Source organism: Triturus cristatus, chromosome 3_2, assembly GCF_964204655.1.
Source record: "Triturus cristatus chromosome 3_2, aTriCri1.1, whole genome shotgun sequence".
Classification (NCBI taxonomy): domain Eukaryota; kingdom Metazoa; phylum Chordata; class Amphibia; order Caudata; family Salamandridae; genus Triturus; species Triturus cristatus.
In genome coordinates this window covers 1,160,909,382-1,160,936,706 of record NC_140584.1, presented here as the reverse complement: position 1 = coordinate 1,160,936,706, position 27,325 = coordinate 1,160,909,382, and the positions used below count along the sequence as shown (strand labels likewise).

General features: G+C 44.9%; 1 protein-coding gene across 8 annotated transcripts in view; it reads left to right on the top strand.

Moving 5' to 3' along the window:
• The first annotated feature begins 922 nt into the window (after window positions 1-922).
• The window catches only part of TNS1 (tensin 1), a 1,878,049-nt gene continuing 1,851,646 nt past the window's right edge, over window positions 923-27,325 (top strand). For 5 of the 8 annotated variants that reach the window (XM_085649997.1, XM_085649992.1, XM_085649991.1 and 2 more), the window contains exon 1: window positions 926-1,103. In XM_085649997.1, coding sequence (XP_085506123.1) covers window positions 993-1,103 — 111 coding nt within the window. In that variant the 5' untranslated portion in view covers window positions 926-992. Of the gene's footprint in view, window positions 1,104-27,325 lie in introns of all 8 variants that reach the window. The other 3 variants (XM_085649996.1, XM_085649993.1, XM_085649989.1) reach the window with 2 other exon arrangements.

The following is a 27,325-nucleotide window of genomic DNA, read 5'->3' as shown; positions in this document are numbered from 1 at the left end:
GTGATGTTAAGTACAGCGCATTCTTGCCCCTTCCCCATCACGCAGCGCACAAGGTGGCTTGCTGCGCTGTAAGATCATCTGTTAATTATGCCCCTTGGTTTACAAATGTCAACGCAAATCACGCACGGAGGGTGCTTCTCTGTGGGCAAACATTAATTAGCGGAGACAAACAGCGCTATGAACAAGTATTTACAGCAACACAATCTAAACCTGTTGCCATCCCCTGCCATGCTCTTGCAAGTGAGTACACATCTACAAGTCACAAATCAACATGAACAAAGAGCTGGGCACACTCTTGGCAAAGGCAGTGTCTGGTGTCTGGGAACAGCTCGTGTTCAGACTCCGCACTACACCTGGCGACGGGGAAACACGTTGTTTGCCACAGAAGGGGTTGTGTCCGGGAGATCCTGCTACCTGTTGTACTGCGTCACAGCAGGGGAGGGAGGTAGGGTGCGTGCCTGTGCGCGCGCGTGTGTAAGGGGTCGCTTTGAAGAGAGGGGGCTCCTCTTCGATTACAGATCCAGGGTTTTCAACACCCCGTCCTAAAAACAAATCTCCTGGGACTTCCTGAACCGTGGGAGGAGCAGAGAAAGGGAAAAAAAGAAGCACACGCTGCTTCCAGAACTAAATACTGCTGCTCTTCACTAGCGCCACACCGGAGGAGCGCCTGCATCGCGGTCGGGTGGTGCGCAGCGCTTGGCGCCCGTGTGCTCATTCTCCAATCTAAGGGGGCTTCTGGGATCCGCAGAGGTCGGGATCTGTGCTCTTGTGAAAGGAGGGGGAAGCCAAGAGCTCGTGCGCAGCCCGTGCAGAGCCTGAGACAGGACAGGGCGGCGGAAGGACGGTCTGGGGGCGACCGGGGTACCCCTGCACTGAGACACTGATCCAAGGAGGGAGAATAAAAGGAGAGGTGCTGGTTGCCAGGGTCTCAGGGCCAGACCCCGATGGGTGTTTGTTAACTCGGGGACCCCCCCACTGACCCACCTGCCTGGATGGGATGTAAGGTGAGCCTGTTGTGCTGCGAAGAGAAACCCCTGCAGATGCCGTTTGCAGGGCGGGATGGAGGGCAGAAGGCAGAGGAGAGGAAACAGCTCCTGGCAAAGGTGAGGAGAGAGGGGGCGGGGCCGGAGTAACAGGTCATGTTTAGGTCATGGCTTGGTTGTGTGCTGTGGGTGGCCTCGTGATCTAAGCACACTGCTATGATGTCCAATCGTGCATTCTGGGACTTCTAGTCTTGATTGTTATAATGGTACTGATTTGTAAAAGAGATGCTTGGAACTGGAAAAGTTGCCCTCATAACTTGGAGACATCAGATTAATGTATGTATCTGTGTCAAAGATTGAAACCCATGTTCCAAGTGTCAGAAGACAATTGCACCAGCAATCGGCGTGGAGTTTTGTGCCAACCTCAGTGCTTCGAATGGGCTGGTACTATAGGTACTCACTCCCCGCAGTCCTTTAATTTGGAAGGGATAATACCGGCACTTCTCATCACCGCTACAGTGCTGTTAATGGGAGAGTGCCAGCACTTCTCAGCAGATGACAGGTACCAGAGAGTACCTGCACTTCTCTGCAGATAACAGGTACCAGATAGTACCAGCACTTCTCAGCAGATAACAGGTGCCAGAGAGTACCAGTACTTCTCGGCAGATAACAGGTACCAGATAGTACCAGCACTTCTCAGCAGATAACAGGTGCCAGAGAGTACCAATACTTCTCGGCAGATAACAGGTACCAGAGAGTACCAGCACTTCTTAGCAGATAACAGGTACCAGAGAGCACCAGCACTTCTCAGCAGATAACAGGTACCAGAGAGTACCAGCACTTCTCAGCAGATAACAGGTGCCAGAGAGTACCAGTACTTCTCGGCAGATAACAGGTACCAGAGAGTACCAGCACTTCTTAGCAGATAACAGGTACCAGAGAGTACCAGCACTTCTCAGCAGATAACAGGTACCAGAGAGTACCAGCACTTCTCAGCAGCTAACAGGTACCAGAGAGTACCAGCACTTCTCAGCAGATAACAGGTACTAGAGAGTACCAGCACTTCTCAGCAGCTAAAAGGTACCAGAGAGTACCAGAACTTCTCAGCAGATAACAGGTACCAGAGAGTACCAGCACTTCTCAGCAGATAACAGGTACCAGAGAATACCAGCACTTCTCAGCAGCTAACAGGTACCAGAGAGTACCAGCACTTCTCAGTAGATAACAAGTACCAGAGAGTACCAGCACTTCTCAGCAGATAACAGGTACCAGAGAGTGCCAGCACTTCTCAGCAGCTAACAGGTACCAGAGAGTACCAGCACTTCTCAGCAGCTAACAGGTACCAGAGAGTACCAGCACTTCTCAGTAGATAACAGGTACCAGCGAGTACGCTATGCAAGAAGTACCAGCACTTCTATATTTTCATTTCATGCACTGTGCCAAATTTCAACTGGACTCAAGTCACAAGATGAACTTTCAAGCCAATCTTGTTGTTTCAGACACTAGCACAAAGTACCAGATATACAAAGCAAGTTTGCGGTAGCAAACCCTGTAATTCGCAAAATCACAGGGTGTGTGACAGCAAATGGCTTTAAGTTATATCCTAAACCCATTTTGTGAATCGGGAAAGCATTACCAACCCATTCTGAATTCCAAATAGGATGGGGCACGAAAGGGGTGCTGCAGTTTGGAGTGGAATGCACCAGTGGTTTGCGGCTGCAACTGTGGTGGTAAACCATTGAAAAGTTACCACTCCTCGAAGGAGCTGGGAACGGATTTGGCAAGAAGAATCTGCTCCTGTCGGAGAGTAGCCTCGTCGGAGATAATTTTCGACAGCCTCGATTGGAGCAGGCAGTGGTCTTGGACTTCGCAAATGATATATTTATTTTTTTAATGTGAAAGTACTACGTCTTTAAAGAAAAAAGAAGTTTCCCATTTGGGAATACAAATACAGGAATGGTGGTCTGCCATTCCTTGAAGGCCCCATTCATTTGTTTGTTGCCGTAGGATTAATATTAATTAAGAAGGCCATTGTGCACCTTGCTCCAACTGGGCATTTTCCGGTGAGCCCTGTGAGAGCTAAGGTCTCCTCACAAAATTAAAGACAAAATGCAAAACGTCAGTACACAAATTACAACCACTTTTTGTGACTTTTTGTGACCTGGTCCAGGCTGAGCTGCACCTGGTCCTTGCTGTGCTGCACCTGGTCGTTGCTGTGCTGCACCTGGTTCATGGTGTGCTGCACCTGGTCCTTGCTGTGCTGCACCTGGTCGTTGCTGTGCTGCACCTGGTTCATGGTGTGCTGCACCTGGTTCTTGCTGTACTGCACCTGGTCCATGGTGTGCTGCAACTGGTTCATGGTGTGCTGCACCTGGTCCTTGCTGTGCTGCACCTGGTCCTTGCTGTGCTGCACCTGGTCGTTGCTGTGCTGCACCTGGTTCATGGTGTGCTGCACCTGGTCCTTGCTGTGCTGCACCTGGTCCTTGCTGTGCTGCACCTGGTTCATGGTGTGCTGCACCTGGTTCTTGCTGTACTGCACCTGGTCCATGGTGTGCTGCAACTGGTTCATGGTGTGCTGCACCTGGTCCTTGCTGTGCTGCACCTGGTCCATGGTGTGCTGCAACTGGTACATGGTGTGCTGCACCTGGTCCTTGCTGTACTGCACCTGGTCCATGGTGTGATGCACCTGGTCCTTGCTGTGCGGCACTTGGTTCATGGTGTGCTGCACCTGGTTCATGGTGTGCTGCACCTGGTCCTTGCTGTACTGCACCTGGTCCATGGTGTGATGCACCAGGTCCTTGCTGTGCTGCACCTGGTCCATGGTGTGCTGCACCTGGTTTATGGTGTGCTGCACTTGGTCCTTGCTGTGCTGCACGTGGTTCATGGTGTGCTGCACCTGGTCCTTGCTGTGCTGCACTTGGTCCATGGTGTGCTGCACCTGGCCCTTCATGTGCTGGAAACATCACTGCCAAGGGGCCCCGTGTCATCTTGTACACCTTGTGCCAGTCATGGTGTGTTTACTTGGCTTCAACGTGCATTTCTTCTTGAAGCACTTACTAGTCGAGGCACAAACAGGGATGTTGGAGAAAAACCAGCACTAACAGAAATCCCCCCTCCCTCCATAATAACTGAGTTGGAGGGAGGGGGCTGCACATGCGCGGTTCACTTGGCTGTAAAGTAGTTCTTTCTGAAACGTGAAAGCAACAGGTTGTTGATGACTCGTGGAACAAGTTTGGGTTGTAGGAGGTATCATGAGACGTTTATGGTGAGATGCAGCTGTGGGGCATCTCTTGAGCATTGTTTTGTAAAATTATCATCGTTGCGTGCCTATGAAGTACTTTATTCGCTTCATAGCGCTTCGTGTGGAGGTACAACTCCTTTAACTAAGTAGAAATAAAACTGATGACAAGTGCCCATGTGACGTATGAGAAACTGATCAGTACTTAACGGTCATGTCCCTTGTTGCTTACATTCAGTACCTTGCCAAGAGAAAAACGTCACCAGGCTAAATTCGTTAAGTAATAGTGTGACATATACAAGTTTTGGGCAGAGATCATTTTGCCCTTGTGTAAGCTCAAACTAGCTGGACTGGCGCCCAACCTGGTCAGATAAATGCTATTCTATAAAATCAAACTTGTAGTATCGTCAAACCCCCCTGCTTCACGTCTTCCGTATTTAAGATGTTATCAAAAAAATGTCATGTCCAAAAAATTAAATGAAAAGGTTTCCTTTCGGTCTAATCTCGCCCCACGATTCTGTAGACACTGCATAGACACGTGTGGTTGTAACACAAGACGCGGGAGTTGTTCTGTGAATACCAATGACTTCAGAGCTGTAAAGCTTCCCCTTTCGTAGCCACTGTAGCTCACCTAACTCAAGTGTGTTCTTTGCACTTCGCATTTGAAGTGCAGGGTGGGCATGTCACTTCATGTTATCGCGAACACAGTGTATCCAGTCCTGGGCTTTCATATTACAACCCGATGCATTCTGGGTGTTGCAGTCATCTTCCGCTTCCATTGAAGCAGTAAGATAAACACGCCTGATAGCAATGCTTTGTAAATAAAAAGCCCAGGCGTGGAATCGTGAGCTCTGTGGTGACGTGACTGAGGTGGAGACCCCAATGTCCCTTAAAAAATTTAAGACCACAATTATCAGAATATAGAGAATAAAACCAGACTAGTTGAGCCACTCACACATGAACCATGGACCCTTGAGAGGTCCCTCACTTATGTCTGGTTCTTCTGACATAGTTTACTCTGTAATACATAAAGAATTATATAACCAGACATGAATGGTCCCGTTAAAGCCTGTTATTAAAACCTGCTACTTTAAACTTCATGAAGTTTTAAAAAGTTTTAAGTACTTTGCACACTGTGAACTCACAATAGCCACATGTGATAAACTTCCATTCATATGCAGGAGACTTGTGAAAACCTGGTTGAGTTGTGGCCCTCGCGGACCAGCGCTGGGCTCCTTGCTTGTTTACATGAGATACACCTGCTGTTTCCACTTTCTCTTCTTTTCCACCACTCGTCTGTCCGAGGGTGGTCTTGGACATCCCCTTCCCTGGGCCAAGCCGCCTCCTGCGCTCTGAGACCAGGTCCTGTTGCCTGCACTCTGGCTGGCTTCAGTCTCACTGCCTCACTGGGCTGGCTTCAGTCTGTGCACATGCTGGGGAGGCGTGGGTTGGACCAGTGAAGGAGGTAAACACGCTGGGAAGAGGAGGGCAGCAGGAGGTGAGCTGTGTAGCGCATACAGCAGCCCCCCTTAAAGCAACCGCAGCACAAAGCAGCTATTCTCAGCTAGGAGACGCGATCTAGTGGCTGCAGTGCATGGCCCCCAGGAGGGCCCATAACTTCCAAGAGGGCCCATAGCAGCCAGGAGGGCCCATAACAGCCAGGAGGGCTCATAGCTCCCAGGATGGCCCATAGCTGCCAGGAGGGCCCATAACAGCCAGGAGGGCCCATAGCAGCCAGGAGGGCCTATAGCAGCCAGGAGGGCCTATAGCAGCCAGGAGGGCCCATAGCTCCCAGGATGGCCCATAGCTGCCAGGAGGGCCCATAACAGCCAGGAGGGCCCATAGCTCCCAGGATGGCCCATAGCTCCCAGGATGGCCCATAGCTGCTCGGAGGGCCCATAGCAGCCAGGAGGGCCCATAACTACCAAGACGGTCCATAGAGGCCTGGAGGGCCCATACCAGCCAGGAGGGCCCATAGCCGCCAGGATGGCCCATAGCTGCCAGGAGGGACCATAATCGCCAGGAGGGCCCATAGGCACCAAGAGGTCCCATAGCCGCCAGGAGGGCCCATAGTCATCAGGACGGCCCATAGCCCAGAGGAGGGCCAATAGTCGCCCGGAAGGCCCATAGCTGCCATGAGGGCCCATAACAGCCAGGAGGGCCCATAGCTGCCAGGAGGGCCTATAGCAGCCAGGAGGGCCTATAGCAGCCAGGAGGGCCCATAGCTCCCAGGATGGCCCATAGCTGCCAGGAGGGCTGTTGTATCTACGTGTGTTGCTGCTTAGCCAGTCTGCTTGGGTGTGTGAGTGGAATGCCTGATGACCATTGGAATGTTGGTGTGCCTGCCTGACTGGGAGGTATGACAGTTGGGGAGAGTGGGCTGAGCAGCAGAGATGCAGTTCCTGGTGGGACCATATATGGACTGTACATCACCATTTACCAACCTCATATAATTCATCTACTATGTAACTACCATCTTATCATCAACCAATAAACAACTACTTGAATCTACCTTATTGATAACTTCGTTTGATTGCAACATTGGCGACGATCTGGAAGAAACCCTGCGTGACAAGACTACTGAAGGTGAAGAAATTTACATTTACCCTGGATTTTATTGGTACATTAAACTACGTAAAGCAAAGCAACTTTAAAAACAAAGCAAGGAAAAGAACGCCCTCGCAGGTCCCACCAGTGTCCTTCACCATCTGGACAGCCTACCCAGGGCGCTTCACATTCCTCATACTTATGGTTTTATACTTCAAAAGAAATTAGATACAGCGTTAATCAATATATGTTTAAGACTGGCTTACTTTCAGAATCCTGCCTACCGAACCGTGAACTTTAAATGAAAAAAAAAGAAAGAAAATGTTCCACGATCTTTAAACTACTGGCTTCAGCAGTATCTAGCAACGTGTTCAAACATTTTGAGAAACTTGATGTCATTTATCTGATGTCAGAAGACACCGTTTATCTTCGTTCTAGCAAGGCTGCGGCTATCACCATGGACATTAGTGTGGCATTGGATAATTAGTTTACTGTTTTGGAGACAGGCGCTCCTTGACTGACACGATGTGCTACTGGACAAGTGTTACGTTACTTGAGGCATGGGCAAGTATGGTGCTCTACCCATGTCTTAGGTGAGTTTTTGTCCGTGTTATTTTCTAAACTTTGAGCCATGTTGAGGGGGTGAGCCGTTAGTAAACCGCGTTGCCGTTTGAAAATGTTGCGCGTGGTTTCCTCAGCGCGCTCGAGCTCACCTGCATTTCTCGTAAAGCGTCTTTGTTTCCATGCCTGTCAGAGCTGCTCCTTGACGCTTGTGTGCACGGACGTACGGTGAGCCATCCGGCACTGCATCATGCAGCGTGCCGCCATATTGCGTTTCCACCAGTGTTGTTCACCTTAGCCACGCTGTCTACTGCGGTTCATTCAACGGTGCTCTTTCTGCCAACCACGTTTGGAGGACAATAACGTTTTTTCCTGGGAAAACACCAGGACATCGTATCCTGTAATTCTCCTAATGCCTGTTAAGCTCAGATGTTCGGTAGTAGTGCGGATTAATGAACAGTCGCTTTGATAAAAAGGAAAAAAAATCTTCTGAACTAACCTCAACAATTGAAGCACACAATGCCGAATGTTTCCAGTCTGGATGATTTGGTATCATCGTAGTGAAGTATCCTTAAAAGTGGAACTACGGTGACAACTTTATTTGTTTTAGTTTATTGTGTTTCAATGGACAGTGTTCTTGACATGTGTTTTCCACTGTGGTTACTTCATATGTTTTCATGCTTTTCTTATGTGTTATGCATGCTTTATTAGTTGTATTACAATGTTAGTGACATCTCACAGTTGGGAGATGTTCATCCTTCATAATATCTACATTATGATTTCTGTTGACACTTCATCGAGAGTTACGCTTTGCCTTATTTGTTTCCTGACTTAGATACTTTCAGGGTAACTGGCATTTTTTGTTGTAGGGTATTTGTGTTTAGGAGCTGGTCTCCTTACACTAGTTTCATTCTTCAGTGGGGGTAGTGCGCACACCCTTCACACTGGTTTTACCCTACACAGTTTGTGGTGCCTAGCAGCAGTGTTGCGCTTGCATTACCCTTTATTTGTTTTCCCTCGGTTGTTACTTGCGCAGTGGGTTGTGTACCCATCTTTAGTCAAAATGCGCAATGGGCAGCGTACCCATACTTTATATTGAAATGGTTAATGGGTAGTGATCTCAATATTTAAGGAGAAGTTGAAGTTGTCAAAATATTGAATGCACAGAGTTGAAGTTGTCAAAATATTGCATGCACAATGTGCGGAGTTGAAGTTGTCAAAATATTGAATGCACAGAGCTGAAGTTGTCAAAAGTTTGAATGCACAATGTGCGGAGTTGAAATTGTCAAAATATTGAATGCACAATGTGCGGAGTTGAAATTGTCAAAATATTGAATGCACAATGTGCAGAGTTGAAATTGTCAAGAATTGAATACACAATTCAATTTAATTTAATATGCTAATTTGGAGGATAGTTTTTGTCCTATTCTCATTTTCAAGATGAAATCTTCTTTCCATGTGAATTTCTTTCTTTTCCTGAATTCTTGATATCGTATTTTTCCATTCTTGTTTTTCCAATTCTCTGTATTTGCATGGTTTTTTTTTAGATTATTTTTCCAAGGAAAGGGGATGGGTGCTGTGTAGTATTCTTATATTCTCTTTTGCACTTATTTTTGTTCTATATATCTTCATTCGTTTCGTATTCTTACTATCTCTTGTCTTTGCATTAATTCTTTTCTATTTTACCTTCTTTCATTTCACATTCTCATTATCTTTTGAGATGATACATCATTGCTTCATTTGAGATATATTTTCTGAATGCAATGTTTCTACAAGTCTTCTGCATAGTTGTGTTTATCTCATTAGGCTTGTTTCTACTGGTGTTTTGATTTTGTAAAGAAGGGGGATGTGTTGTATCTACGTGTGTTGCTGCTTAGCCAGTCTGCTTGGGTGTGTGAGTGGAATGCCTGATGACCATTGGAATGTTGGTGTGCCTGCCTGACTGGGAGGTATGACAGTTGGGGAGAGTGGGCTGAGCAGCAGAGATGCAGTTCCTGGTGGGACCATATATGGACTGTACATCACCATTTACCAACCTCATATAATTCATCTACTATGTAACTACCATCTTATCATCAACCAATAAACAACTACTTGAATCTACCTTATTGATAACTTCGTTTGATTGCAACAAGGGCCCATAACAGCCAGGAGGGCCCATAGCTCCCAGGATGGCCCATAGCTCCCAGGATGGCCCATAGCTGCTCGGAGGGCCCATAGCAGCCAGGAGGGCCCATAACTACCAAGACGGTCCATAGAGGCCTGGAGGGCCCATACCAGCCAGGAGGGCCCATAGCCGCCAGGATGGCCCATAGCTGCCAGGAGGGACCATAATCGCCAGGAGGGCCCATAGTCACCAAGAGGTCCCATAGCCGCCAGGAGGGCCCATAGTCATCAGGACGGCCCATAGCCCAGAGGAGGGCCAATAGTCGCCCGGAAGGCCCATAGCTGCCATGAGGGCCCATAACTGCCAGGAGGGCCCATAGCTGCCAGGAGGGCCCATAGCTGCCAGGAGGGCCCATAGCTGCCAGGAGGGCTCATAGCCACCAGGAGGGCCCATAGCCACCAGGAGGGCCCATAGCCACCAGGAGGGCCCATAGCCACCAGGAGGGCCCATAGCTGACAGGAGGGCCCATAGTCCTCATAGCTGACAGGAGGGCCCATAGTCCCCAGGAGGAACCATAGATGTTAGGAGGTCCCATAGGCACCTGGAGTGCCCCTAACCCCCAGGATGGCACATAACCACCAGCAAGAGCGCACAGCTAACAGGAGGGCCCATAGCTGCCAGGATGGCCCATGGCCACCAAAAGGGCCCCAGGCCACGTGAAACGGTGTCACCACTAGCCAGTCCTGGATTTTAATCTAATGGCACTTTGCATTCTGTAACTCAATGGCATATCCTTGCAATAAGCAAATCAAAACTAAACCACAACGTGCATCTGATTTAAAAACCATATCTTGCAAAGCTTGGGTACCTTTGACAGATCTACAACAGAGATGTTGACTGAACTCCATGATCTTGGGCAAAACCAAATGCCACTGTTCTCATATCTGCAAACATGATGTAGAAAAAATACTATTTTGTAACCTACGAAAGCCACTCTGCGAGCGAGGATTCATGGCCGTAGACTGTGATATCTAAGTCCTGCCCACTTACAAGGCTAAATTATCCTTCTACTCCCAAAATGAGAAAGTCGAGAAAATGAAGCCTCGCCCCTGCCAATGGAATGCATTGATTAGAATGATGGCTTTCAGAATCACCAAATAACTTTAAGAGACTGGGAGACTTGGGGCCGTATTACGCATAGTGCCATGGTGCAACAGGCATTTGTGCCCAATTTGTGCACCCCTGGCATACTATGGTAGCACAGAAGGGGCTACAGATACCTGTGCGGCCCCTCCTGTAATGCTGATAGCACTGGGGCACCATGCTATAATTAGAGAGTCTGTCCTCATTTGCATGAGGGTGTGGCCCCATGCAAATAAGGGCATGTCTTTGCACCAGCACGGTATCATGGACGCGTGCGCAGAATCAAACAGGTCCTTAGGAGGCACATAGTGAGTACCTACACTTCTATATTTTCATTTAAAACACTGAGTATGCCACGGTGCAAAGAGGGACAGTACACCCTATCTGTAAAAAGGGCCCTGGTTTCTAGTACTAGCCTTTCATTTAAGAGAACAATTCATAGCAGCAGTTTTCTAAGTTCAGAGGAATCAGTTGGACACACTCACCAAAAACAATGATGGTTTGAAGCCTTGAAAAGTTGTGTCAGAATGGAAGGAATCCATCTGGTGACCCTTCTCTAGGATCGATATGTTTACAATAAATGGAATTGAGGATTCCCTGCGATAGATGCATGGTAATTAAAACTTGAAGCTGCATTTATCTAGCTCTAAATATTTATGGCTCAAGTAGATCAAATGTTAATACAATGGCTGTACATAGTGTTCACTATTGGGCCTGACACTTTTTAAAACCTGTTGATTGCTCGTGGGCAAAAATGCTATATACCCAAAATTTAAGTGCTCATCCTGGGGTGGTAGAAGCTTTGTAATCAGCACATCCAAAATTTGGAATACCCTTCCTCTCTATGTCAAATCCATGAACACTCTGCTCTCATTTAAGAAACCTTTAAAAGATGTCTATTTGGTTGTCAGTAAGTTTTTTTCATTTCAATCTGTTCATTGAGTCAGTGTCAAGACACCCCCGGGTATTTGTGCGCTTTAGAAAACAGTTTAACATAACATTCAGGCATTTAATGAAATTGCAAGTTTGAAAGATAATCTAAAATTGTCAGTTGATTATTTTTGGAAGAGTTTTTTGTCTACAACAGTAAACCAAAAAATGAGTACTTAATACAATTCAAACAGAGTGGCACGAATGTATCCTTTGTTCTGAAATTGTTCTGTTTCTCTGTTCCCACAAATTCATGTTTACATCTCATACTCTGTTCTCAAAGTAGCAAAGGCTTTCCGACTTCAGAAGAACCTTAAACTAAAACAGCAGCAATTGGATTAGCATGTCTTCGATTAGAATAATGGTAGGGCCATTCTTATTGGCTGATGGCAGCCAATTGGAATCGCTGTGGTCTAGGATCTTGCTTCGAGCTCCCGCAGGCGTGAATCTTGAACATAGTCATTTATAAGTGTTCAGCAACTGTTCTATGTTGAGGCGTGACAGATGAGGCTCTCTGTGTGATTTCATTGTACTTTATTAAGGCCGCCATCTACATGTAGCTTCCAGACAGTGGGTAAGTTTCCAGAGGTCGGGCAGATGAGCAGATTGAGGGTCAGGCTTGGTGCAGGAGCCCCGCCTCCACCTTTTGTTATATATTCTCCTCTGCTTGGCCATGGCAGCTATAAGAACATTCTACCTGTGCACAAATACTGACAGTCTCTGGGCGCTGGAGGAAGGATGTGCCCCTACATAGGTCTCTCATTGTTTGATAGCACATGCTCCAGATATCTGTTGGCTTTCTGGAAGGTAGAGGTTCAGAGACCCAGGTGAGCAGGATATATAGAACCCATTGCACTCATCGGTAAAGGCCTCCTTAGGAGTGTACTCGTTACAAATGGAGATGCAGGCACAGTGATAGTGAACCAACAACCTACTTTCCATCACAGGTGGCCTTCTGGGCAATTATTACAATACATTACATTCGTTTTTACCACACATTAATCTGGTTTGGTGTTTCTTGGAGCATGGAGAGAAATGCCCCTCCATGCTAATGCAGCCAAGATCCAAAATGTATGCAGTATTTATTCTGTAGGTTTACCTTATATGGGGCTTTTCTATGCACAGTAGAATTGCGTATGAGGAGAATGACATATGTTTCTTGAAAAGACATCTTATGAAGAACTGTTTTCGTCCATTAAATAAGAATATATGCAGCAAACATTATTACAAACATTGCAATATTGACACAAATGAAACAAACAACTTTGCAAATGTTGTGACAGTCCTAAGTATTCCATCGATTTTCCACAACCAAACGGAAATCATCTAGTAACCCATAGATCTGTGAAAAGTACTGCTTTGTGGTATCACTCAATCTTGCAGCAAATCTCATGTTGCATGCATCCTAAGGGGCTTATTTACACGCCCCTTGCGCCACCGGTCCGTCTTTTGTTGTGACGCACCGGCGGTGCAACCTGCTGCCCCATATTTACAAGGACACTAAAGCCACCCTGCGTGGCATTTCCTGTCCTTGTAAATACGGCCCCCTTTCACGCAACACTTTGCGGTGAAAGGGGCGTGACATGGGTATTGCTGTGGGTGTTCCCACACAACACCCATGGCTTCTGCTGCATTTCCAGATTCACGAGGAATCGTAAACCTGGAAATGCGTCTGAATGCTACGCCTCCCAGGGAAGGCATAGGGAGGCGCAACAAAGAGTTTTCATTTCTCCTCTTTTTACCTCCTTCTATGCGGGCTTCATTCTGAAGCACACATAGGAAGAGGAAATCACCTCTTGTGATTGTTTTTGTGCAGGAAGGTGTCCCTTTCCTGCACAAAAACAATTATCCCCGTGAGGCAGGCACCCTTGCATCATAGTGCAAGGGTGCCTGCGTCAACACAGGGCAGCTAATTGTACGCCAGGTCAGGGGAGATCAAGGAGGTCCATCATATCATTGTAGATATGACGCATCCCTTTGCTTCGGATTCAAAGCAGTGCCGCGAAGCCAAATGGCTTGCGGCACCGTGCTGTATTAATTCCTTCTAAATAAGGCCCCTAAATGTGTGTGCAGTTCTCCTGCCATCACCTGGAAGTAAAAGGACAATGTGGAAGTTGTGGGAAACATTCTTTGCAGTAGATCATATCCTAAGAAAAATGTTCAACCCTCCAGTGATGCTGTATATTACCTATTTTATTAGCTCGTTTGACAAAACATTAATGCATCTAACATGTGTCCCCACTGACGCCCCAACCCTTGCAGGTATCAAAATACCCATTTTGATGTTCGTCGAAGATACGCTGATAATTTTTAAGACCCCGAGTGGTTTGCAGAAAGCATTACACCTTTTTGAAAAGTTCTGCACCACTCGGAGTTTGGAAATCAACGTAACTAAAACCAAGTTCATGGCGTTTAATCCTCACAGAACTTTTAAAGGAGGAATATTTTTTAGATAACCGTTTAGTGGAGCAAGTTAATGCTTTTACCTATCTGGGTGTGTTGTTGCAGAAAGATATGCGATAGAGCTGCCAAATAGATGCCGCCACACTAAAGCTCCGAAAGCTGTCCGGTATCCTACAAAAAGAGTTCAATGCTTCTCTGACTAGGCCAACTAGCCCAGTTCTACAAATACACAAAATGAAGGTTGTGAGCTCGGTGTCATATGGGGCAGAACTCTGGGGTCTTGAGAACATGCCCCAGCTCACTGTAGCTGAAAACCTCTTTCTTCGGAACATTACTGCTCTTCCACAAAGCACTCCGACACTGCCTTTGTTGTTAGACCTTAGCCGTGAAGCTCTGGTTGATCTTGCCAGGTTGCGCCCTATTCTGTATTGGCGCAGAATCTGGAGCACACCAGAACTGCTACCATACGCTGAAGGCCTTAGGGATATAATTAAGGCAGACACTTTTCATAATATTCGTTCGCTTTGTGAGCATTATTGATAAACATTGGCATGCAAGACTTATGGGATAACCCTATGAATAACCCAATTCCATCTAAAGAAATTGTAAAAGAAAGATACTGGAATATGGTCTATTATAATACCTGTAATAAATGTGATAGCTCATCCCAAACAGGGCTTTTCTTAACAGTGAAACCCCGACCTAAATTGGAGATGTACTGGGATATTATATTCAAACCTTATGACCGGAAGCTGTACTTCCAATTTAGAGTGGGGACTCTGCTCTTGCGAACATTTACGGCTAAGTGGGCAAGTGAGGGCGACAGTAAATGCCCTTTTTGCGAGATGTGTGAAGAGTCCTATGCCCATGTCCTTTTTGTGTGCCCAGCATATACAGCTATCAGAATATGTAGCAAAGCAATGAGGATATTGCGCAATGATACTCTCCCGGGTATTGCAATAGCTGTAGCCGAGTATCTTCGGTGGATGTGGGCTATAAGATCAAGATCTCTCCTATCCACTTGCTCTGTTGATGATTGGCATCCATGTTCGTAGTCAATGTGTATGTTTAATTACTTATTGTATTTCTAACTAGGACAATCCAAAATTTTTATCTAATGCATTATTCTACTTGTTCAATATGATCTTAACTAAGTGTAAGATTGATGTATATTTATTAATCTTTTTATTGTATTTTTAAAATTACTGCACTGAAGTTTTTGTAACAAAAATGAGCTTTATTAGCTGTATTTCGCTTTTATGACATTTATTTGTCGAATAAAGCTTTTTGGATTGGATTGGATATAAATTTACTTTTTTCAACACCAATGCTGAATTGGAACACAAAATAAATAGCATTTAAGGTAAAATGTTCTACTGTTTTGATCAATACAACTACAACTCCTGAGGCGCCATGAAATAAGTCAAAACAACTCCTTCCTCATCTTTTTCCTGTTGTACAGCTGATCTTCAGCATGATCCTTAGTCAAAATATGAGCAAATCACAGGTGAAAAGAGTTAGGGTGCGGGGTATGGGGTATGGGGGAAGGGGCTGGAGGGGGGTTGTCACCGGAATGAGATGACCTTCGAATTGTCCTTTTTTTTGCATTATTCGTAGTTTCACATCACATACAGGGGCTCCTTGTCCTGGGTGTGATGGCAACATACTCTCTTGTGTGCAGTGATCCCTAGGAGGCAAAGCATTCTAATGCAGTGTCCAGGATGGTTTTAACTTGGGTCATGTCTTGGAAAGGGGCTTTTGAGGGAAATATAGCATGCAGTCTCTCCACTCTACTGAGCCTGTGGAGCTGTGTCCAGTTAGTAACTACAACAATACCATATATAGTTGAGTAATGATATCACCGCTGCTGGCCTCTGAAGTCTCAAATGCTGGGCAGGCCGCACGCTCACCCTGAAGTAGTTTTTCTAGTGACATCTGGAAATGACTGAAATGACTAGTACAGGTACAGATGATGCCTTTAAGTCTCGTTTGCCGAGGCATAATCCCCCAGCCATTTTTACAGAGGAAACTTCTAGGACGAACCACAAAACTCAAACAAGGATCAGTGACGGATTATCAGAATCACAAATATCGTGTGGACAGAATATCGTGTCAAAACCATCGAGGACAAGAATATCCAGTAGGTAAGTGCAAATAGGTCAGTATAAATGTATTAATCGTAACTTTAGATCTACGTATATATATATTGTCAAGGTACATATATGTGCAGTTGTATATAGTAAAACATTACTTACCCATAGAAAATGACCTACACAATATTCTTCTCCTCAATATTTTTGAAACAATATTCTGTCCCAAGATATTTGTGTTTCTGATATTTTGTCCAAATACCCTCAAATAGCACTCCTTGCCAGTACCATGAACTATTCTAATACTATGACCACCTTCACTGAGAGCTTGATTGAACCTTGCATCAATCTATCAGAGTTTCGGCTCTGTCTGTCAGATCTCCCTCCTAATACTTTCATAGAACGCATCAATGGAAACTCATAAACATGAATTCATGGAACAGAGGTTGCAAACAGATAAAGTAACTGAAAGGATGTAGCCTAACAGCTAGAACGGTCGACATCGAAGCTGGGGAACCGGGTTCAGGTCTTGGCAAGGGACGCTCAACATTCTGGGCAAATCACTTTATCTCCCCGTGCCTAACAAAAATGAATCTGTCCCTCTGTAATGCAAGTGGTGCTCATGTAAAGCGCTCTGATACTTTAGAGTCAAGTTTGGGCTATATAAAACGTCAAAAATGAAAACAAACTGTAAGGGGATTTTGATTTTTGGGAAATTGATTCAATTGTTTTCTATGTATCACATGATTTTTAACGTATTCAGTATCTAATTAAGTTTGCGCTGTACCGGACATAAAGCATTTGAGAGTTACATCTTGTTGAAATTTTTAGAAGGGTGTGTTTTTAAGTTTTTTAAAAATTCTTGAACTGTTTAGTTTACCATTAGTAGATATTTTCATGAAGCTGAAATGTATAGACACATGAATTTTATTGGATATGGTAATTTTAGTGGGATTTTAATCTTTAGAAAGTAGATTTCATTTCATGTTGATCAAGAAATTTGTAGAGTCACCCATTTCATGAGGATGAGTTATTATCAGTTCAATTAGGGGGTTCGATCCGTTCAAATCAGTAGACCCACATAATTTTTCGTGAGAAAAATAACTATATCGTGTTTCATATTTTAGAGACAATTTCCACTACCTTTCATAGGAGTACCTGATTTTAAATGTTGTATTGTTTTGTTTATTATGACCGCACATTAACTGATGGTTAGGGCAGAGCCTATTAATTTATAGGGAGTTGTACCATACATAAATCGTTTTTGGAGGGTAATCACAGAGTGACTTCCATTTGTATGTATTAAAGCACAATACATTTGATGGACGCTTGTAATTTTGTATATAGAAATCAATCTATTGAAGATTCTGATAGTAATGTGTTTTTTATTCTTCAATATCAGTCCTACTGAATAGTATCACAATATTTCAGGTAACCTATTCTCATCTTTAAACCCAGAGCAATAACAATTTACGGCCAAATCATATTTTTGTTATACTTTTGTTGTTTAGAATTGTGCACTTTTTGGTGAAGGTGACTGTACAGTGAATTCAATTTTGGAAGAAGACACTTTTGAGTTTAATGGAAACATTATTAATACTCCTGTGTTTTGTCAGATCACTTGTAATCTTTAGAGGGAATTGATAATTGTGGCATAGAGTAAGGGGGTGGAGTGCAATTTTTTAAATATATTTTACTGTTGGTTAATTGTGAAGGATACAAGATTCATGTCTTTGGTGCACTCTCTTATGGCTATTCAAGCCGAATAAAGATGTATTGATGGCGAGTCCTGTGTGACATGTAGAGTTTGGTCACTGCACCATCAGCATCCTTATCCCCCCTGACTTTAGTACACCATGTTAAGAGCCTTTGTCCTTGGAGCAGATCATTTTGGGACAAGTATTCCTGTATTTCCTGCACACATTTCACATCGAGGTGGGTAAGACCCCTGAGTTCAGAGCAGTGGTATAAGGGTTGGAAAAAAGATAGTGAGACAGGTGTCATTATTTTGACTCCATTCTGAGCAAAAATCATTGCATAAAAAACATCTTTCTCCAAGTATAAATCTGCGCGCCCATTATGAAAAGAAATCCCTTCCACTATTCTCTGCAGCCAAGGCTGATCTGTGGTCTTTACTCACATTACATTGTTTGCGCCCGCTCTGTCTCAAGGGCTGTATTGGAAAAGCACCCTATGCATTAGCAGAGAGCCCAGGCTGAAACCAGAAGCCTTCTTGTTTGTCAAATAAGACATTTTAATTACACTCTTCAGGTAAATGTATAAATCCAGTAAAGAGGTCATTACTTTCAGACATAAACAGTGTTTAAAGTGCAGGCCCTGGCATCTGTCTGAATGAATTGATAATTTACTCGTGGAAATGATGAAGGGACGTTCGGGGTATGCAGCGTCCATGAAGGACACTTGTTATCTAACATATGTCTGAGATGTTGTGACCTCTAGCGGTTAGTGTTTGACCTTGAGCGGTTATTATGCATGCTTCCATCACTGCTGTAAATGCATTTGTTAAAGAACAAAAGAGTGTTACTTGAATTGGCAATTCATTTACATGTTTCGTACCGCCCTCCTCAAAAAATGTATAGTGTAACTTAAAGAGACCCTCTTCTGTTTCATTATGTTCTATGAGGAAACACAATTTCATTCTTCTAGTTACTGACAAGGGTGGCTGCAGTTGCAAAATCCTCAGTAAATCCTGCAATAGTCAAATTTAGGGGCATATTTACAAGACCCTATTGCCTCCACAACGTCACTTTTAGCAACATTGTAATGGCGATATGTGCTTTACCTTATTTACAAGGCAGAGTTTGGCCACTGAACGTGGCTTAATGCTGCCTCGTAAATAGGGTCCCCTTTCACGCTGTACTTAGTGTGAAAGGGGAGGGCAATGGGTGTTGCGGTGGGCGTGCCACCTCAACACCTATTGTTGTTGATGCTGCCCCCTATTTACAAGGGTCGTATAAATAGGAGGCAGCGCCAAAATTAAGACCATGGAAAACCTGGTCTTAAAGAGGTGAAACAAGGAAAAAAGCTGTATTTCTCCTCGTTTTTGCTGTTTTCATGTGTGCTGCATTGCGAGGCACACATAGAAAAAGCAAAAGGCAATTGATTGTTTATGTGCAGGAAGGTGGCCCTTCCTGCGCATAAACAATCCCCAAAAAATGAAGTTTTGTAGCTTCTATGTGTGCTGCAATAAGCAGCACACATAAAAGATACAAAACGCCATTTAAAAATTGTTTATGTGCAGGAAGGTGGACCTACCTGCACCTAAACAATCAATTGCCTTTTGCTTTTTCTATGTGTGCTGCATTGCGCAACACACATGGAAACAGCCAAAACGAGGAGAAATAAAACATTTCTCCTCGTTTCACCTGTTTAAGACCAGGTTTCCCTTGGTCTTAATTTTGGCACTGCCTCCTATAGATGCCACCCTTGTAAATAGGGGGATTTCCCCTCAACGCAGACACCCTTGCACTATCTTGCAATGGTGCCTGTGTTGGTGCTAGGCTGCTAAGTTTAGCGCCAGCACAGGGGAAAACGCAGGTCTGCACTGTATCCTTGTAAATATGGTGCAGCCCTGCGTTTCAGAAGTGGCAGAGCGCGGAGTTAAGCCAAGGAGGCTAACGCCGCGCTCCGCCACTTCGATTTAAATATGCCCCTCAATTTCCTACATGAACATTTCTTACATCTGCTCAGCGTTTTTTCGCCAGGTGCCTCCTTCTGCCAATCTTGTCTTTTCGTCAAAAATCTGTTGCACGCCGGTACCTGCAGTTTCGAGGTCCCATATTAATTATGCCAAGTTTTGTTGACACACCTCTTTCATTGCGAATCCTCAGCAAACATAATTTCACTCTACAATTTACAGATTCAAAAGTTCGCAATTGACTAATGATCAACAAATTCTGTACAGCACGATTGTGCTTTTTGCTTAGACATTTGGGATGTTTATGTTTAAACCACCACTGATTTTAGTAGTTCTTTCTTAAAGGAGCTCTGGTTCCTTTTAGACTCCCAGAGCCTTATGTAAATTACTTTTTTCATCCGTTCTTCATAGTTCGCTCTCATTCACTAAAATAGCAGTAAGAAGCAAAACAGAGGCTCATTTCTTTGTTTTCTTTAGCTAGAACATATCCTAAACTCTACGATGAAACGATGTAAGATTGAACAGTCGCGATGACAACTACATTTTCTCACTCCCAAGGACGTTGTAGCTAGGTGGCCATGGTGTGGCATTTCTCAGGCAGGCATCTTCTGAGGGAGCCAAGATTGGGGTTTGAGGCTGGGCTCAAGAGGGACTCCTTAGCCTGCTGTTTGTCTGGTCAACCCCTGCAGCTCTGGGGATCCTGGACCCCTGCATCCTTCTTGCGTATTCCTTACTACCACTCTAAGCTCTTGCTCTAAAACATAGATGAACTTGTAGAGTGATGTAGATGAACCTCCTCTGAAACCAGCCTGGCGACCCCTCCCGCCCGTAGTCACCCCAGTACGCAATGCTCATCGTGATGCTTTCCTTGGGACCTACACTGTCCTTGGGCTATGCTGATATAGCCTATGGTGCACTTCTATCCTAAACAAAATAATATTCTATACTATGCATTCCTATGCAATACAGTATATATTATATTCAAGATTCTGCCAATACTGCCCAAATGTGCCCTAGTTATACTACATTTGGGGGCATTACTACATATAACGTGTAATTGTCCCTGTTGCCCAATGACATAGTATCCATGCGGCTATCTGGGAGGTTCAAAGTACATGTCTGATTTGGAAAGGTATCATTGCTACTGCCTACTGGGGGCGTATCTATACAGCCTGAAAGTACAGTCCATTACTATGCTGACCATTAGGGACATACGTATGCCGGTTTATGCTGAGATTAATACATATACTGCCTAAAGGGAACCAATCCTGTAATACCTAATTGGGATATACACATGTGCTGCCCGATGAAGGCATGCCTAACCTTGTACAAGAGATTTCCTCCCATTTTTTTTTGTGTTCTAATTTTTTTATTAAATGTACTTTTCTCATGTAATAAACAAAATACAGAAAATAACACAGAACTATGAAGATTGAAATGCATTACAAATACAAGGAATATAAAGCATCCATTTGCATCCATATATAATACTATATAAAAAACTATTGCATAAAAGAGATAAAGAGTAAATAAAACAAAAAGGGGGCTACAGTGAACGTGTATTGACAAATGAACACTAAATGACATGCTCTAAATTGAGGAACAAGCGGTAATATATGAATCTAGGCTAGACCACATGTTAGACCTGGAAGGAGACGATTCATGAAGAGTATGTGAAAATGAGAATTGCCAGCGTCTAAGTATAATAATCCATTTCCAGAACTGTTGATGGACAGAATGCAGAGCAATGTCATACATTCACCCCAGTACAGATATCTGGGCCTAAATCCATTGTTTTATTGCTCACCATGCCATTCCAGTTTGGACCCAGCCATATGCAAATCAGTCTTGACCCTGTGCCCTATGGGAACAGTCCAGCCCGAACTGCCAGGCCAGGTCCTCCCTGGACTGGAAACAAGGATCCTAGGACCGTTTTCGGGGTTTCACCCATCTTCAGCCAGGATAGCTTGATTCCAGTGGCATGGAGAGCACGGGACTCACGTCTGATTTGTTCTGCATTCCGTCCATCAATTGTGTGTCTTTTGCTTTCTCACCCTTAGTGCGCCAGTTATGCCCAGACGTGGGTGCTGGGCTCACTGTGCCACTGGAATCAAGCTATCCTGGCTGAAGAGGGGTGAAACCCCGAAACCGGTCCTAGGATGCTTGTTTCTGGTCCAGGGAGGACCTGGCTTGGCAGTACGGGCTGGACTGTTTCCATGAGGCACAGTGTCAAGACTGATTTGCATATGGCCAGGTCTAAACTGGGGTGGCATGGTGAGCAAAAGAATGATAGATTTAATGAATATTGTGCCACAAGAAATGCAACATTATATATTTTTTAAATTAGAGGACCAACCCCTCCCTCACATTTGGGCAATTTTAATATCTTAGAGCCAAGGACTTGTCTGTCTTTGTTAATTCTGATGTCCTTTCAAGGCACTTGGAAGGCAAATATATATATATATATATATTTATATATATATATATATTCACAGAAAAAAACAGGTTTCAGGGGTGTTATAGTTTGCTGGCCATTTCACTCGTACAAAACCATAGAAATTCCTCTGTTATAGTTAGTTCTGTTAACTATAACTCGCGCGCCCGCAATGCACTGCTGATGATGTCACATATTGCATCATTCATGACATGGTCAGTGACATCACTGATGACATCACTGATGACATCATCCAGTGAATGTGGTTTAGTTTGAAAGTTAAATATGTGTTCTATATATACCAATCTTTATTGAAGATTGAGTGGATATATAACTGTCTGGATGGAGGATTTAGTAGCTGTCTGACTGTTTAAGTGAGTAATTAAAAGTGTCTCACTTAATACATGGATTAGTAACTAAACTATGTGAATGTGTGCAGCACTGTCTCTGTTGTATAACATGCTGCATCAGTTGGTCACTAACTACATGAGTGTGTATATTAGTTATTGATTAGTTGGGTGAGTATTTGTATGGGACACTGAGTTTGTGTGTGGTTGGATGGGGTGTGTGTAACTCTATGCATAGATGTGTGAATGGTTGATTGACTAGGTTTATAGGTTTAAGAGTGCATGTGGAAACAGTTGTTTGGGTGACTGAGTGTATTTATTTGTGTGTTGGTGAGCGAATATATGTTTTAGTTGTACATCTTCAACAAAGTAAAAAAATAAAAGGCATTGTATGTGAGAGTTGGTGTATATAAATAAGTATGTGTAAGAGTCAGTGATTGTGAGAGTAACTATATGAATGAGTGTATAATTGTAATGGTGATTTTTTAACATATTAACTATGAGTTACTATGTGTTTGAATAAATGAGGTGTTGTTGGATAATTGTGTAAGTGAGTAAATGTAAGTGTGATTAATTTTTTTCATGAGTGAGTAGGATGACTGCATAACCGTCTAAGATGACTGCTGATGTGTCAATGTCTATATGTGTGTATAAGTGCATTTGATAGTGTTCTATTAATTAGTGACTGCATGTATAAATGATTCTGTTGTTGAATGGGGAGTTGTGTGTGTAGACTTAGGAATCAGTGAGTGGGTATGTAGTAACTGGTATTGGCGTGTCAATGGTTTCAAATATGATACTCTGTATTTTACAGTGAGTGTTGAAAGGTTATACTAGTGCAAGATGAGGTGTATCAGATTGTCACGTGGATGATGTCATCAGTGATGTCATTTGAGATGTCATCAGTGATGTAATCAGTGATGTCACTGACCATGTCATGAATGATGCAATATATGACATCATCAGCAGTGCATTGCGGGCGCGCGAGTTATAGTTAGCAGAACTAACTATAACGGAGGAATTTCTATGGTTTTGTACGAGTGAAATGGCCAGGTAACTATAAGACCCCTGAAACCTATGGTTTTTTCAGTGAATTTCAAAGCTTTTTTAAATGCTAATTTCTAACTATAACGTCTCTGAAACCTATGGGTTTTTTCAGTGAATTTCAAAGGTTTTTTAAATGCTAATTTTTAAGTGTGATAGTAGTTATACCTATTTTTTTGTACTGATTTTCTACAGTTTTTTAACTGTTTATTTATAAATATTTTATTCATTAAATAACATCATATATTTTTCTGAAAATTGCAAAAAATAATTTTTATAAAACATTCAAACTGAAATATTGATTAATTTTTTTGTTTTCATTTTTTATTTTAAAATATATTTATATTATTTTCTTTTGAAAAAAACATTTTTCCAAAGTTTTTTTTCAGAGTCGCTCACTCAAAGCGTACTCATCACAGTGGGTGCGCGGATTCTAGCTGCCATTTTAGAAAATTTGTGAAGGATCCATGTATGGTGTGCGACGGCTGCGTGTTTTTCAGTTACATCATATACATTTAATATTACGTGATGTGCGCGATTGGTATACGACCAGTCTGCGACTCCTGCTCCCACGCATTCGCGACACATGCGCATTACAGTACGAGATGGTTGCGCGGTGGCGGGTCCTGCGTGACGCCATATACATGCTGGGGCGCGCTGGGTGCACGACTCCCGCAAAAAAAAGTATGTTCCACAATGATATGTATGTGTCTTTAATATACATATTAGGGCAAGAGATTATCTAAGATATTCATGAAAATAATATATTTGTACTTATAATAAACTTATATGATTTTTAAATATATTTTCGCGAAGTCGGGTGCGTGCATCGTGAGCGCAGGGAACCAGGTCAGCAGAGCTGCTGTAGAGCCAGAGAAACCAGGTCAGCAGAGCCGTTGTAGAGCCAGAGAACCAGGTCAGCAGAGCTGCTCTAGAGCCTAAGAACCAGGTCAACAGAGCTGCTCTAGAGCCAGAGAACCAGGTCAGCAGAGCTGCTGCAGAGCCAGAGAAACAAGGTCAGTAGAGCTGCTTTAGAAGGAGAGAACCAGGTCAGCAGAGCTGCTCTAGAGACCGAGAACCAGGTCAGCAGAGCTACTGTAGAGCCAGAGAAACCAGGTCAGCAGAGCTACTTTAGAGCCAGAGAACCAGGTCAGCAGAGCTGCTTTAGAGCCAGAGAACCAGGTCAGTAGAGCTGCTCTAGAGCCTAAGAACCAGGTCCACAGAGCTGCTCTAGAGCCAGAGAACCAGGTCAGCAGAGCTGCTGCAGAGCCAGAGAAACCAGGTCAGTAGAGCTGCTTTAGAGGGAGAGAACCAGGTCAGCAGAGCTTCTATAGAGCCAGAGAACCATGTCAGCAGAACTGCTTCAGAGCCATAGAACTGGGTCAACGGAGCTGCTTTAGAGCCAGAGAACCAGGTCTGCAGAGCTGTTGTAGAGCCAGAGAACTAGATCAGCAGAGCTGCTCTGTAGCATAAGAACTAGGTCAGCAGAGCTGCTCTAGAGCCAGAGAACCAGGTCAGCAGACCTGCTGTAGAGCCAGAAAAACCAGGTCAGCAGAGCTGCTCTAGAGCCAGAGAAACCAAGTCAGCAGAGCTGCTTTAGAGGGAGAGAACCAGGTCAGCAGAGCTGCTTTAGAGCCAGAGAACCAGGTCAGCAGAGCTGCTCTAGAGCCAGAAAACCAGGTTAGCAGAGCTGCTTTAGAGCCACAGAACCAGGTCAGCAGAGCTGCTCTAGAGCCAGAGAACCAGGTCAGCAGAGCTCTTTAGAGGAAGAGAACCAGGTCAGCAGAGCTGCTTTAGAGCCAGAGAACCAGGTCAGCAGAGCTGCTCTAGAGCCAGAGAACCAGGTCAGCAGAGCTGCTTTAGAGCCATAGAACCAGGTCAGCAGAGCTGCTTTAGAGCCAGAGAACCAGGTCAGCAGAGCTGCTTTAGAGGGAGAGAATCAGGTCAGCAGAGCTGCTTTAGAGGGAGAGAATCAGGTCAGCAGAGCTGCTTTAGAGCCAGAGAACCAGGTCAGCAGAGCTGCTCTAGAGCCAGAGAAACCAGGTCTGCAGAGCTGCTGTAGAGACAGAGAAACCATGTCAGTAGAGCTGTTTTAGAGCGAGAGAACCAGGTCAGCAGAGCTGCTGTAGAGACAGAGAAACCATGTCAGTAGAGCTGCTTTAGAGCCATAGAACAAGGTCAGCAGATCTGCTCTAGAGCCAGAGAACCAGGTCAGCAGAGCTGCTGTAGAGACAGAGAAACCATGTCTGTAGAGCTGCTATAGAGCCAGAGAACCAGGTCAGCAGAGCTGCTCTAGAGCCAGAGAACCAGGCCAGCAGAGCTGCTTTAGAGCCAGAGAACCAGGTCAGCAGAACTGCTTTAGAGCCAGAGAACCAGGTCAGCAGACCTGCTTTAGAGCCAGAGAACCAGGTCAGCAGATCTGCTCTAGAGCCAGAGAACCAGGTCAGTAGAGCTGCTTTAGAGCCATAGAACCAGGTCAGCAGATCTGCTCTAGAGCCAGAGAACCAGGTCAGCAGAGCTGCTGTAGAGACAGAGAAACCATGTCAGTAGAGCTGTTTTAGAGCGAGAGAACCAGGTCAGCAGAGCTGCTTAAGATGGGGAGAACCAGGTCAGCAGAGCTGCTTTAGAACCAAGGGACCAGGTCAGCAGAGCAGCTCTAGAGCCAGAGACCAGGTCAGCAGAGCTGCTTTAGAGCCATAGAACCGGGTCAGCAGAGCTGCTTTAGAGCCAGAGAACCAGGTCTGCAGAGCTGTTGTAGAGCCAGAGAACCAGGTCAGCAAAGCTGCTCTAGAGCCTAAGAACTAGGTCAGCAGAGCTGCTCTAGAGCCAGAGAACCAGGTCAGCAGAGCTGCTTTAGAGCGAGAGAAGCAGGTCAGCAGAGCTGCTCTAGAACCAGAGCACCAAGTCAGCAGAGCCGCTTTAGAGCCATAGAACCAGGTCCGCAGAGCTGCTTTAGAGCCAGAGAACCAGGTCAGCAGAGCTGCTCTAGAGCCTAAGAACCAGGCCAGCAGAGCTGCTCTAGAGCCAGAGAACCAGGTCAGCAGAGCTGCTGTAGAGCCAGAGAAACCAGGTCAGTAGAGCTGCTTAGAGGGAGAGAACCAGGTCAGCAGTGCTGCTCTAGAGGGAGAGAACCAGGTCAGCAGAGCTGCTCTAGAGCCAGAGAACCATGTCAGCAGAACTGCTTTAGAGCCATAGAACCGGGTCAGCAGAGCTGCTTTAGAGCCAGAGAACCAGGTCAGCAGAGCTGTTGTAGAGCCAGAGAACCAGATCAGCAGAGCTGCTCTGTAGCCTAAGAGCTAGGTCAGCAGAGCAGCTCTAGAGCCAGAGAACCAGGTCAGCAGACCTGCTGTAGAGCCAGAGAAACCAGGTAAGCAGAGCTGCTTTAGAGTAAGAGAACCAGGTCAGCAGAGCTGCTTTAGAGCCAGAGAACCAGGTCAGCAGAGCTGCTTTAGAGCCAGAGAACCAGGTCAGCAGAGCTGCTCTAGAGCCTGAGAAACCAGGTCAGCAGAGCTGCTTTAGAGGGAGAGAACCAGGTCAGTAGAGCTGCTTTAGAGGCAGAGAACCAGGTCAGCAGAGCTGCTCTAGAGCCAGAAAACCAGGTTAGCAGAGCTGCTTTAGAGCCATAGAACCAGGTCAGCAGAGCTGCTCTAGAGGCAGAGAACCAGGTCAGCAGAGCTGCTCTAGAGGCAGAGAACCAGGTCAGCAGAGCTGATTTAGAGCCAGAGAACCAGGTCAGTAGAGCTGCTCTAGAGCCAGAGAACCAGGTCAGCAGATCTGCTCTAGAGCCAGAGAACCAGGTCAGCAGAGCTGCTGTAGAGACAGAGAAACCATGTCAGTAGA